Source organism: Equus quagga, chromosome 10 (assembly GCF_021613505.1).
Source record: "Equus quagga isolate Etosha38 chromosome 10, UCLA_HA_Equagga_1.0, whole genome shotgun sequence".
NCBI classification, from domain to species: Eukaryota; Metazoa; Chordata; class Mammalia; order Perissodactyla; family Equidae; genus Equus; species Equus quagga.
Genome location: NC_060276.1, coordinates 58,645,936 through 58,661,199, shown reverse-complemented (window position 1 = coordinate 58,661,199; position 15,264 = coordinate 58,645,936). Strand labels below are relative to the sequence as shown.

The 15,264-nt window shown below is 32.3% G+C and overlaps 1 protein-coding gene across 7 annotated transcripts in view; it reads right to left on the bottom strand.

Annotated features, from left to right (window-relative positions):
- Window positions 1–15,264, bottom strand: part of RPS6KA6 (ribosomal protein S6 kinase A6) — a 176,858-nt gene that overhangs the window by 41,677 nt on the left and 119,917 nt on the right. For all 7 annotated transcript variants that reach the window (XM_046673320.1, XM_046673325.1, XM_046673326.1 and 4 more), the window contains 10 exons: window positions 14,171–14,313; window positions 11,494–11,564; window positions 11,166–11,254; window positions 10,293–10,351; window positions 8,516–8,618; window positions 7,763–7,893; window positions 7,192–7,314; window positions 6,633–6,722; window positions 5,333–5,491; window positions 2,282–2,443 (listed from right to left, as the gene is read on the bottom strand). In XM_046673320.1, coding sequence (XP_046529276.1) covers window positions 2,282–2,443; window positions 5,333–5,491; window positions 6,633–6,722; window positions 7,192–7,314; window positions 7,763–7,893; window positions 8,516–8,618; window positions 10,293–10,351; window positions 11,166–11,254; window positions 11,494–11,564; window positions 14,171–14,313 — 1,130 coding nt within the window. The remainder of the gene's footprint in view (window positions 1–2,281; window positions 2,444–5,332; window positions 5,492–6,632; window positions 6,723–7,191; window positions 7,315–7,762; window positions 7,894–8,515; window positions 8,619–10,292; window positions 10,352–11,165; window positions 11,255–11,493; window positions 11,565–14,170; window positions 14,314–15,264) is intronic.

Here is a 15,264-nt window from a genome sequence, read left to right as displayed (position 1 = left end):
CCTTCCTTATTAAGCTGAAATTGTACTAACTAGTTTATCCCTTAGCAAACAAGGACTCTTTATGCAGTGTGATAAAATAATGAATTTATACCCCCATAAATGCTATTATTTATTCAAATATCTGCATGGATACTTGAATCTTTCTGATTCTAGTTTAAAAGATAAGGCATTTCATACACTTTATTTACTAATTTTTGAAAGGTCTGAAATTTTAGAAAAAAGTCTTAGCCAAAACCTATGTTTCATTCACAACAATTTACAAATATTCATTGATTGCTAGTAGAGGCTTTGGCACTTGATAATAAAACTTTTCAAAGTATTTTGAAAATACAAACACTAGCCAAAGGTAGTTCAAGCACTAGTTCCAGGGAAGTGGTCTCCACATGCCCACCTGAAAACCTTCACTATTAGAATGGTGAGACTGTCTTACCACAATGGAAGACTGTTAGAATAAAAAGCATCAATGGGCTGTATTCTACTCTGTGGATTTGCATTCATGTAAAAATGTTTACCTAACCATTAATCTAAACATAGACATATTGCATATTTTTCACTTTAATGTCCGCTTTTGAGATGTTCATTTGTAACACATTCACCCCTAACCCTTTTCCAGTGAGAAGTTTCCATCATACCAAGGGGTCCAGGTCCACAAATTAAGTCGGTATTAAGAATTTGGGCATTAAAATGGTTATTCTATACTTTTATGTCATGTCTACTACATAAATATGTTTGAATATTTATGATTACTGTATATCCTATATTTAACAGAAGAGTCCTAATCTCAAATATTTTGTCCTCCTATCCTATAAAACCATTGACATGTCGTAGAAAGGTTAATTTTTTTATGTCTAAGTCATATCTTTTACACCTGTGGGAAGTACGATAACTCCTTCTTGGATCATGCATGCACTCCAATTTTTATTTGGGGAAATATAGTTTCTATATATTGTAATGTGATAAAAACTTGTATATTCATTATTCTATGAATTTACTTAAAATATAGATTAAAGCACATTCTCTGGATATGTACATAATTTCTTATAGGGCAAATCTCTTACCATAAAAACACTGTAAAGCAGGTGTTATGTTTCCTCCTCAACATCAACATCTTAAAGGAAGATTTAATAAATTTTAAAAGGGAATTTCTCATTATTAGAAAGTTATTTTTCTATTTTCTACATTTCTATTTTCATTATTAGAAATATTTTTCTAATAGCTACATTAAAATACAAATTTGCTGATATTTAAATACAAATGGCTTATGTTATCTCTGATGTGAAATATTATCCTGAAAGGGCTAGTATTTGACACAAAAATAAAAATCAGAAAAAAAGCACATGAGATAGGAATTCATCCTCAAATTATTTCACTCTTCTTCCCTGACTTGGAAAATTCAATTTTTCAAACCTGAGCATTTTTGTGTATTTTAATTTGTGTTGAACATATGATAAATGATACAGATTAGCATTATTCATAACATATAATAACAATTCCTCACTTACAAACAAAACCTACAAAGAATCTACATGGTCAAGACCATCCCTGATTCATTTTTTATCAACCATACTTTCACTGCTGTGGGAGATGCTACTATCAAAGCTCCCATCCCTATTATCAGAACTGTCTGTGAGAGCTTGCCGAATGTGAAACTTGTACCCCTTAACTTCCCCAGTCTTACCTTTCCTGACTCTTCCCTCTAAGTTCTATGTATGAGTGTTATTTGCCAAGAAAAACCCTGCTGCTTATAAAAACCCCTGTGAAGCTGTTCTTTCCAGGAATTAGAAGATCTTAAAGACAATCAGGGATGGCATTGCCCTCCTATGTTATGTATAATGCTAAACAGCATAAATCACTTCATGTTCAGCACAAACAGAAATATATGAAAATCTATCCTGAATTTGTGACTAAGTGAATGCTGGATCTTGAGAAAGTTAATTAAGTACTTTGAGCCTGAGTTTCTTCATTTAAAATATTTAATATGTTGAAGGTGGAGTTATCTCTACTCTCCCTCCCAGTTCTAGAAAGGTATGATTCTGAAACTAGCACATAACCCAACAGAACAGAATAGTCTGATCACTACATTCAGGATGGTTTCAGATGCTAGTTACCAGTCTGAATATCTATATTAGGGGTTACCAGAATTCACTGATTTAAAGAGCTTTATAGTGGGAAAGGACAAGATGACTTAGCTTTTACCTACCTACCATAACATATACATGACATCATATGCATTCAACTAAAGGAAAAGAATGAAGGCAAAAACTGAAGTTTTAAAAAATACCTCAGGTGCTACAAAGTTTGCAGTGTAGCATGGAGTTAAGAGAAGTCCATTTTCTCCTCGAAGTTGTTTTGCAAACCCAAAATCACAGATCCTAATGGAGTCTGCATTGGCTGATTCATCCATGTATAAAATATTACTAGGTTTAAGATCACGATGAACAACCTTGAACATAAAAGAAAAAAGAGCATTACATTTCTTTCTTTCTTTTTTTTTTTTTTTTTGAGGAAGATTGGCCCTGAGCTAATGTCTGTGCCAATCTTCCTCTATTTTGTATGGGGGATGCAGCCATAGCATGGCTTAATGAGTGGTGCATAGGTCCGCACCCAGGATCCAAACCTGCGAACCCCGGGCTGCTGAAGTGGAGCATGCAAAATTAACCACTACGCCACTGGGCCAGCCCCAGCATTACATTTCTTCAGGTAACTAAATATCTGCGAAATAAAACATTTTAAGTTGATATTTCCATGAAAAAGAACTTTCTCACTCATCAAATTTTGAAAATGACACTTTCTCCAACCTAATAGCCTTGACAGCCTGAAGTACACAGAGGAAATTATCTCTATCAGATAGATGATCCAGTTTCTACTCAAGTCACCAGTTTTGTTAACTACTTCCAAATTCAAAGTATCAAAACTCAATTCTCAGTTCCACTTCTGGATATCATGGACTAAGACCCTACTCAACATGTCTCTCTCCACAGTAAACAACTATAAAAATCTGAACATAATATCAACTACCTGAAGGTACTGGAGAGTGAACAGAAGCAGGCAGACTCTGGTGGGGAGCACACACTTGGATGATGGAGGGAACACAGGGAACTTTATGAGTCGGTTCCCATATCTATAACTTTTACCCTAGCATTATGTGCAGTCGCTATGGCACACAGTGGTGGTGAAGACACATGTGGAAAAGCCCGCAACCTTTCTGGCCTGGAGGATGAGAAAAGAGATTCTGGGAAACCGAGAATGCTGAGTGGAGGAATGCTGTAAGGGAAAGAGCCAGAACTGATCCCTGCATCAAAAATGTGTAGAAGAGGCTCAAAATAGTTTATACAAAGACAAAAGATATAAACAGAGACCAGAGCTGCTGCCCAAAAAGCAGAGTTTTCAGTGCAAACCATGCCAAGAAAACTATCCAATAAAACAAAAAAACAATAATAATCATTGGAGAAAAATAACAGAATACAAAAAAACCTCCATAACCTAATATTCAAATGTGCAGCATACAATCCAAAGTTATCTGATATACAAAGAACCAAGAAAACTGAACAGTTTTAAGAAAAAAGAAAAATCAATCAATCCTGATTCCAAGATGAACCACACTGGACCTAACAGACAAGGATTCTAAACTGGCTATTATTATATGTCACATGATAGAAGTGCTAGCAAACACTACACTGGTAATCATATTGCAGTATATAAAGACATCAAATCAACATGCTGCACATCTTAAACTTACACAATGTAATATGTCAATTATATCTCAATAAAAATGTACTATTCAAAATTCACAATACTAAACAAACATAAAATAAATTAAAAAAATATAGTGGCTATTATAACTATCCTCAATGAAGTAAAACAAAACATACTTTCAATGCATGAAACTCTCAGCAGAAAAATAGAAACAATGAATAAGAACCAAATGAAATGCTAGAAATGGAAAATATTCTAAATTTCTCTATATGATGATTTCCTCCTGACACTATCCACTTCATTTAATCTAGTCCTATCTTTAATCAGCAGTTTACCACACTGAAAGCTCTTTAAAGACAAGGGCCAAGTCTTACTCATGTTTGAATCTGCAACACCTTTTACAATGCCTGGCATGTAGAAATGCTCAATATATGTCACCAATTTATTTAATTGATGTAAGAACCTGATTGTTTCTAAATAACAAAGAAAAGATGCTTATTATTTTCCTCTTCTCAAAAATTCTGGTTGCCCTTTAGAGTGTTGATAAAGATGATCAAGAAATTAAATTATAATAGAAGTACTCCTTTAGCACTATACAGTTTATAGTTCAAAATACTGAAAATATATTCTATTAAACCACACACAAAACTGAGTATTAGCTTATTTTTTTAATTATAAAAGGGGCCCATGTAGAATTTTCACTGAGCCAGTTCTCAATTGTCCATTATTTTATTGTTTATACCTATGTGGGCACATATCCATTGTTACAACTGATTCAAACTTAAATTTTTAAGTTATTTGAGACTCTATTTCCTTGCATACCTATATATAATAAAAGTTGACCTTTTTTTGGTAACTTAATTCATTTGCTTTCTTTGTGAAGAGACAGGAAGCCAAATAACAGGCCTGCCCCTCCACTACAAATTTTAATATATTAATACTTCAAATGTTTAGAATTCAAATTTCTTACTGTATTTGGGGCAGGGGTTGGCAAGGGCCAAGATATACAGCCCTCTTACTGTCAGTATTTAATATGTTAGATATAATATAATTTGAATAATATTCACAGCATGTGCTTGAATAATTCTATGTGTCACTTTTAAGCTTGATCGGGTTTAATAATTTCAAAGTCAAGGTTAGATACATTTATATAATTGAAAACACTTTTTTTTTTTTTAAAGATTTTATTTTTTTCCTTTTTCTCCCCAAAGCCCCCCGGTACATATATTCTTCGTTGTGGGTCCATCTAGTTGTGGCATGTGGGACGCTGCCTCAGCGTGGTTTGATGAGTAGTGCCATGTCCACGCCCAGGATTCGAACCAACGAAACACTGGGCCGCCTGCAGCGGAGCACGCGAACTTAACCACTCGGCCACGGGGCCAGCCCCCTAATTGAAAACACTTTTAAAACTAATATGCTATTATATCAGGGCCAACAGGTGTAGTGAGGAGAATTAATAAAGCATTACTTAATTTCCTAAATCTATAAACTTCACTACATTATGAGTTTTATTAGGATTTCTCCTACAAAAATATATGTGATAAGAAAAGTAATTCATTTAGGTGGCATCTCCTATACATAATTTTATGAAGCTATAAGCCCAAGAATTGAAGGGAAGAATATAACTACAACTTACTCCTTGACAATGAAGATAGTCAACTGTCTTAGTTATTACAAACAGTACATCACTAGCTTCCCGTTCTGAGAAACATTTTTGCTTGAGAATACGGTCAAGTAGCTCTCCTCCTTTCATCAAGTCCGTAACAAGGTAAACATATCTACCATCATCATAAACCTAAAAAAGAACATATTTTTAAAATGTTATTTTTTAAAACTACAATTCTGAAATGCTTAAATTTTATTTACTTAGTTTTTTTAGTAAACCTCTAGTGTTAAATAAAGACATTATTCATTTACTATTAATATAATATAGGCTGTACTGAAGATTAAACTAGATAAACAACTTCCTACACAGTCCTGTGAGATCATGTTAAACATATAATTTTAACGTTTGAAGTTGTATGTTATACTTTACCAAAGGAAAGTGGATATAAATGGAAAAATAGAACTCTGTACCTCTCAAATGGCATCTATCTCATCTTTTACTGTATTATAGCCACTTCTCTTTCCTACTAATAGTAAGCTTCCTTCTGGCAGGAAATGCATTATTTGTTTTTTAATATACTCCCCACAGTCCATTATCTGACATGGTGTCTTAACTATCTGTTGAATTCAAATACTATACCGGAGAATAAATACGAAAAAAATGTATACCCTTTCACTCCAGCATGTGAGATATATAGATATAGATATAGATATAAACTACTGTTTAAAGACTGTGAATCAAAATGCATATCATATTTATCTGAAACAAAATGATCAAGGTGATGGTTGATTTATCTGTCTCCTCTAAAGAGAAAAGAGCATTATTTTCTTATGTGAAAACTCAGCACTCAGTAACATCTATTAATATGAGTTACATGCTCATATTACAAAACTATAGACATACTATTTCACTCAAGGAACAATCTATAATGCTATAGCCAATTGCTATGCAATCAAGAAAGTAAAATCTTCTAGAATTTGGAAAATTCCCAATCTCCTATATCTTCTATATTTATAGTACTACAGAATAATAAATGGTGCTGGTTATAATGCTAACTAGTTAACCAGCCAAAATACATTCAGGTAATCAGGACACTTTCATCTACCAACCATCATAGTTCGTTTCTCATGTTCTCTAAGAAGGGTAGGAGTATAGAATCACAGGTAAAAAAAAAAAAAAAAAAAAAGAATTGAAGTGGTAAATTTAAGAGTCTTGAGATTTTGTAGCATGAAAGTAAATATATCATAGGCATGAAAAGTTTCAATAAGAAAATAAAATGCCAAGTCATAAATTCATTAGCATAGCTGATACATAGATTTTAAATACCCACATCCTTTAAAGTGATAATATTGGGGTGTTGTCCATAACGCATCAAAATTTCAATTTCTTCTGAGGGGTCTCTCTTACTTTTGTCAATGATCTAAGAAATAAGACAAGAAAAATCACAAAGGAAAACAAATTATTTTATCTAAATATGAATGTATATACTTAAAACTCAAGAGTGATGCCTGGCTCATATTATTTCAACATTTAAAAATTTCCTATAACTGAAACTTAACAATATAAAAAAAGAGTACTTTCTTTAACATTATGTTCCATTTAACTGAAAATATACTAACTGATAATGTGATCTAAATGTGATAGTAACTGCCACAATTGCTCAATCTTAACATAGTACTTGAAAACTATTCAAAAGCAAGACATTCATGAAATACACTATTCCTCCAAATTAACGTCTTGAAAGGAAATTCAAATTGAAAATATTAAGTCATAAGAGTTCTTTTTCATCATCTTATCTTTGCTATCTCCACTGAAAAATGTCCGCAGTTAACCTATAATTTAACTTACATATATGAAACAAACAAAAAAGTTCAGCTCAGAGACAATACCTTCACTGCAAATTCCATGTTGGTAGCTATATGTATACACCGCTTGCAAACAGAATAGGAACCAATACCAATATCCTCTTTCAATTCATATACTTCACCAAATTGTGCAGCATTTCCACTTATCTGGTTTTTTTTAAAAAAAGGTAAAATAATAAGAATGAGATATTTTTACATTTTTAATCTTCTCTCCTAAATATATATCCATTTAAATCTTTAAAAAAATCAAGAATAAATCATTCCAGAGAAGTTTTATCAGTACTTATAGATATAGGCTTAAGCAGCAGACTGAGATGATCCTAAATCATAGGCTTTCTTGATCCCCAAAGCCAATACAATAAATCAACTAGCTTATACATCACCATTACATTTTTTTGCCAATAGATTACATAAACATAATTAAAGATTACTACTGTTTGCTTTTTTCCAAAACATATGGTGACAACTTTAATTCACTACTATGCTCAGAGATAAATGAAGTTCAAAATCACTTAAAAATTATTGTAAATCTATTAGCAATAACTGAAACAAATAATTATCCCTAAACTGAATAATCTGATTAAGTTGAATTTACCTGAATGATTGGTAATACATTTGTACTTGTGATAGGAGTGATTTTATATTCTTCTGCAATAGAAGTTGCAACAAAGCTGAATCCTTTGAAGAGCTGATGAGCATTAGCACTGGCTGGCAAACCAGGAGAATCTAATGGCCAAATAATTATATTTAATTAGAATTACACAGAATTCTATGATATAAAATGTCAGAATTCCTTTGAATATAAAGGAAACCATTAAATGTTACCATCAGTTATTACGCATTTGATTTATTGTATATTATCTGTCTCCCCACACTGGTATGCAAGCTCCATGTGGATTGTAATTTTTGTCCTATTCACTGCTGCATCCTCACTGCTTAGTACATACTAGGTATTCAATATTTGTTGAAGGAATGAATGAAACAGACACCACTAAAAGTAAATCTCATTAAATTCTAAACTGTAAGAGTCAGAGTGATAGATGTCTGTCTTACTTCCTACCCTCTACCCTCTAATACATTAGCAATGTCAAAGGACTTTTAAAACAAGAGAAAAAGAAAATTTTCACCCTTTGCTCTAGTCCCAGCTTCCCTGATAAATATTTCCCATTTAAAGCTTCTATTTGAAAGGTGGCCAAGCAATGCTGCATATAGGATCTACACTTCCATAACAGGCAACCAACCGTATCCAAACATACAATTCTTTTAGTTTTTACCTAAGAAATTAGTTTATTGATTTTAACCATCTAATTAAATAAAAGCCCTGATGTCACACATAAACATGCAATACCTTTAGGAGTTTTTGCAGTATATTCAGGATCAAAACAAAAAGTATCATCTGGTTTTCCAGAAGCAGGCTTGAAAGGAGGTTGAACTTCTCTTTTATATAATTTCTAGAAGAAACAACAGGATAACACAAAAACATTTTAACACTTTAAAATTATTATACTTTGTAAGAGAAAGCAGAACATAATATTCACAGTCCTTAACAGAAGACTCACAATTTCATAAATGAAATTTCAACAGGCTTCAGATACCTATTTACCAAATTCTAAAAGTTTCAATGATAATGTACAGAATCAAATGACCTTGAAAAAGAGCAGTGATGCTACAGGTTGCATTCACAAGGAATAATAATATTCAGCTTTGTACATCAAAAACTGACTTAATTCTCACTGTTAAAATAACCACAGAGAATGTATCACAATGTTACCATGTGGAAATAACTAATAACATTCAAGGACTTCAAAATTAACAGACTATCTTAAAGAAGAGTATATTTGACCTAAAATGTTTACTTTTCACATAGAAATATGCATTGAATGCATGTTTACAGTTCTTATCATAGAATTCAAAAATTTAATCCTGGCTAACAATCTAACTTCCTAAAAATTGTTTTTGAATGACATATAAAGACCCTACAATATATGAAAATCTACTTTTTTTGGAAATCTACTCACAGACCCACAGTCGGGGAAAATTAATAATTACTTTAATATTATTTTCATTTATTTAAATATGTAATCATTTCACTCTCGTTATTTAAATTAAGAGCAATGAACATAAACTGTTTAAATATGAAAATGATAGGGAAAAAGTCTTCCAGTTTGTTGAGTTGAGGATAAAGGAAGAGTAGAGAAGCATTAGAAAAAAATGACAAGGGGATATAAGGACAGCAATAGAAGGATGCAGACAGATATGACAAAGGGCAGACTCTCACATATCACGTCCACTGAGTGTTCTTTTAGGATATTTAATACTAATGGCTTATGTTATGTTGCAATTTTACAATTATAAAAATAAATCAAAATACTGCCTTCTGAAACTTGTTATACAAGCCACATGAAATATCGACTTGGTTAGTGAATAGTGGCTCTCTACTTCCCTAGAAATCAAAGGGACACTTTTTCATTTAAAAAAAATTTTCAGTACCAATGCCAGCACTAGACAATCAAAAATGCTTACTTATGATAATTAATACTACGTAAAATTCATAAACCTGTATTATAAAGCAAACAACAAAAAATGAGCTTTTCCAAAAAAAGCTTATTAGTCTGGGGGTTGCAACTTAAAAAAATTCTATACATAACTCAGCAGAATTTCACGATGTTTCTGTTTTCATGTCCTCTCAAAATTTAGTGAACTACCTATACAAAGATATTCACTTCTTAAAAAATTTAATTTGTTCTAATACATGACGAAGAACCATTTAAAATTAAATAACATTTTAGATTCTTTAGAATTCATTTTCTATAAGAATCTGCCCTATCATTCATTCCCTTTCCCTTTTCTCTTCCTCCTCCACATTCCCCAACCTAGAATCGGGGAGAATATTAACCACACTTAACAAAGTAAAACAAAGGAGAAACAAAAATTTACTAAATATTATCCATACATCTACTGGTTCAAGGTAATTGCCATGATAGTCTACATCTGTAAATAAAAATCCCATACTAAATATAAAACAAATGGATTAAGTTTACCGGCAAAGTGTGTATATTACCATTTACTCTTCAGTTTTTGCTCATATTAAAGTTACTCAGTAACAAACTTTCTACTGAACTTACATTCCAGTCAATATTTGCAAAGAAAAGATGTCTTTTGATTTCCTCAACTCCTTCTGAACCTATAAAAATAGAAAGAATTTTTTACTGGTATGATCTTTTTAATCCTTCTACCTAGCTTCCAAGCTGTTATCTGTAAACCGGAGTACACATATTTCACAGATTCCTTGTTGTGAAGTTTATGATTTCTTATCTGGTAGTTTATTAATTGGTCCTTCCAATTTAATATGATAAAAAAAACTGATGTTCATATTGAAACACATGGAGTATCATGAAATACTAAAATACCTTCTGAATCAAAATCATGTTTAACAAAACATTAAAATTTAAGTACATTTTCTTCATAATTCAACTTATGACCTTGTAGCTACTTGCCAAATTAAAAAGTACAACAGAATAAAGCTACATTGAAATTTTAGCACAAAGACACAAATAGGATAATAGGATTACCTCTGGATCCAGGGAAAGGCTACCAGAAAGTTGTCAAATAATGAGTAGTTACAGAAACATAATATTTACCTTGAAGAATATTGGAAGGGACAAAATAATTATCTTCAGATAGAGATAAAAGATAATAGACATTTGGAGATAAAAGAATTACCTATACAAGGGAGAATTCTGTAAATTATTTCAAAAGAGGTGATCCATATGATATACATGATGATATATATTAGAAGTTTTGAATAACTAGACAACTCCATTTTTTAATCATGGACATCACAGAGTTTACTGGAATCTTTGCATACGCAAAATGCAAAGTTCTAGGTATAACTACATAGCAGCAGTAAATAAACTTAAGCCAGAAAACATAAAGTTATAATTATCGTCCCAAAGCATGCAGTATATTGTTATAAAAGCTAAGAAAATAAACAATACCCAATCTATTTGCTGGATTCCTTTTGAATAACATCCTTAGAAGACTTTGTGCTTCAGCACTAAGAAACTGAGGCATTCCAAGTTTTGCTCTGGAAAAGAGGATTTTAGAAAATTTCATTTAAATCTAGCCATACTTCTAAACTGACAAATCTCCAAATTTATTTTAAAGAATGCCTTCACAATGGCAAATAATGCCCCAGATATGGTAGGAGAAGGGAACAAGACAGTGGGAAAATGTTCTTTTGTGTCAATTTAAAACCACAACAAGTTTCTCAAAATCAAAAGCAAGAAATTTTTCACAAAAGAAAAAAATACTATTTATACTTACTTTAATATCATATTCATGGTCTCATTTCTGTCTTTACCTTGAAATGGCAGAGTACCAGTAAGCATTTCAAACTAAAACAAACAAACAAACAAGAAATAACACAGTCAATTAAGTACAACTTAGAATATACAACAAAAGTCTTCAGGAAAAACAATTGAGACTTGCCATACATGATCATCAAATCATGCAGGATCTACATGATAGTAGGTCAAAATAGGACCAGAAAACTAGGTCACTTAAGGAAATACACTTCTGGTACCCCACTATATATAGTCCAACTGACAGGTGACCTGTAGCAAATGAAACCAACCAATTTTTTTCAATCCTGTCTAATTTGGCTAAGTTCCCAAAACCAAAGCAATTTGGTAATAGACACAAGGCATTTTCTTTAAAAACAAAGACATGCTTTTAAAGCAAACATTTAACAATGAAAGGAAATTAAAAACTAATTACTGAACCATTTCAAATTCATACATACTCAAGAAAGATTTAACCATTCTCATTTCCCTCACTCCTCTAAAAATAGAACCAAAAAAGGAGAAGCTGCTAAACACACACATACACACACACAATATCTTTTTTTAAAAAATTGAGAGTTGTACACAGCATAAGGAAAATATTTTCCCTAAGAGATTTAATTGGAATGCAGATAATTGGAACATTAATTAATGGTATTAAAAAAGACTAGGTCCAAAAATGAAGATCATTATAGTTCATTAAAGAGAAAAGTTTTTATATCCCTAATACTTAAACTTAGATTCAATAATGGCTTGGGCCTCAGTCCTCTTCTCTGTTCATTCATCTGAACTCACAACCTTAGTTAGCTTATCCATTCAACTTTCTCCTATACCCTGATGACTCTCAAATCTGTTCCAGCTTCAAGCTCTCTCAAGACAGACTTTTCTCTCCCAAATCTACAGTAGTGGTTCTCAACTGGAGACTGAAGAGGTAGGGGTAGGAGTCACAGAAAGGGAAACAGGAAGAAGTAAAGTATGGTGTGTGGGGATCATCTCTCTTATGCTCCAAAGCTAAAGTAACAGCTCTCTACTAGGGACTGGAGGAGTAGAGGTGGGAATGGCAAGGACAAAAAGAAGAGAAGGACAATATATCAGAATCACACTTTCCCCTCAAATAAACTATATGTTGGCTGGTTGGGTAGTTTGGTTTTTTTGTTTTAAAAAAATGGTCTCCAGTTGATTCTGATACTCTTTCCACTGCCCTCTCCTAATTTACTACCACCAAGGGGTTAACAACTTACAGTAACTTATGAAACGTGTTAAAAATAAATTCTCTCCCTACTTTAAAAACCAGCTGTCCTTCTCAGCCATCTTTTTCCTCCTGACCTACCAGTCTTTCAATCCCCTAAAGTTCATAAGTTTTAGAGGTATCTTTATCTTTGATCCTTCCCCTCTCCTTCATCTGTGACATTTAATCTGCTAGTAAGGTCAGCCACTTCCTTCCTTTGAAATGTCTTTAAGATTTGCTCTTTTTTATTCTATAATTTTACAACTGTCTTGTGAGGAGACCTTATTGGTCTCCCTACTTCTAGTTTCCTCCAATTTCAATCCATTTATATGATGCTGCCAAGGCTAATCTTCCTAAAACACATTTTTTCTCTAATTACCATCCTGTTTAAGAATTTACAAAAGTTTCCTACTATCCAGAAAACTGCACGCAAATGCTTATAGGCTTATAGCCTGCTTTCCTCCACCTTCACCCTCATTCTCCACCACTACTCTAGTCAAACTGGTTCTCCAGGTCTTTGCTAATATAATCACAATACTATCCTTCCTGACATGCAGCTACTTACATTTTATCCATACTTTAGGGCTTAATTTAAGTTCCACCTCCTCTAATTTTCTGATATCAACTTATATGAAGTCTTGCCTGAATTCCTAAGTTACTTCCAGACAGTTTATTTAGCTATTCCAAGTGTTTCCTCAGCCAGACTGTATGCCTTCTTAGGTCATGTAAAATGCCAAATATTGTACTTTTAGTTTGTTCCAACCCTTCTGCCCTCCCTGAATACCAGGCTTATAATAGGCACTTAATAGACTGATGTGTCATATAGTCTGACATTGTCATAAATAGGCAAAATGGATTATCATATTTCAAAAGCAAATTGTATCTGATTCAACAGCTATTCATTTATCATCCTATTTTACTGCAAATTCTATGCTTAATTTTATACCAAATTAGTCAGTCCATACGCCTACTATGCTAGGTGCTATGGGAGATGAAAAGTAGTATAAGACATGACTGCTTTCCTCAAGAGGTTTACAATCTTTCTAGGGACTTGCTTGAAACAACTGGACAATAAGACAGTATCTATGAAATGCTAAATTCTTTGACACCTAATTAAAACATCATACAACTGCTAAATACAGTATTCTGAAATGTATATTCTGAAATCTGGTAAGCATTTTGCTAAGTTTTAAATTTGAATAATTTGTAAAAGAATGCTGCCATTTACCTTTTCAGCTAGCAACTTTAAGAGAAATCAGAACACTAAAACTCTAATTCTTATTGTATAATATCTAGCCAATCACAAGCTTGTTAATGATAATCATGAATTATCAGAACCCTATTCTCACCCGACACATCTCAAAATTTAAATTAAAATTCTAAATAACATTAACTTTATATTGGCATCACTTAAAAAAATAACACTACTTACCATAAGTACACCATATGACCACCAATCAGCACTCTGGGAGTGACCTCTCCTATTTACTACTTCAGGTGCCATATACTCCACTGTACCACAAAATGAGTAAGCCTTCTTTTCTTGATCTACTGATTCCTTGCTGAGTCCAAAATCTACAATAACAATGTTACACAAAAATATATCTGAAGATCTTCAGAAAACAGAAAATAGAAAAAGAAACAAAATCATGTATTATACCTTAAAACTATTCATGGATAGCCTGTGATTACTCTTAGGAAAGCTCCTGTGATACCAATAATGGAAAGCAGCCTGCATTTCATAATGATACTCTTTAAGAGCATTTAAAGATTGCTCAGTTAAATCTCATCCACAAAATACATGTTTTCATGTCTATACCAGAACATTGTTCAACCATTTTGAGAGGACAACAATTAAATCAAAGCTTTCATAGTGATCTAAGTTTTAAAATAGATTAAGACAAAAAAGAAATAGTAACTTACACTTTTTAAAATATTTAAAAAGGAAATTTGGCTTTGGCGAGCTTCCATTTTTGTTAAGGTCTTCAAACAGCTAAAGGTATCATTATATAAAAGTCAATCTTATTTCTATGTACTTGAAATGAAAAACTTCAAGTTGAAACTTAAAAAGTATCATTTATAATAACATCAAAAAAATCCCCATGAAATCCACAGGTATAAATATACAAAGTAAATGCAAGAACTATATGCTGAAAACTAGAAACACTGATGAAAGAAATCAAAGTAGATCTAAGTGAATGGAGAGACATACAGTGTTCATGGTTTGGAAGATTCAATTCCACTAAAAATGTCAATTTTCCCAAAACTGATCTAAAGATTCAATGAAACTTTAAAATCCCAGCAAGATTTGTTTAGTAAAAATCAACAAGCTGAATTTAAAATGTATATAAAAAGACAAAGAAAATAGAATAGTCAAAACAATTTTGAATAAGAAGAAAAAAAACAAAGGACTTACACTACCTGACTTCAATACTTACTGTAAAGCTAGTAATCAAGCCAGTGTGGTATTGGAGAAAGGCTGGACATATATACATATATATATACACACACACACACATATATATG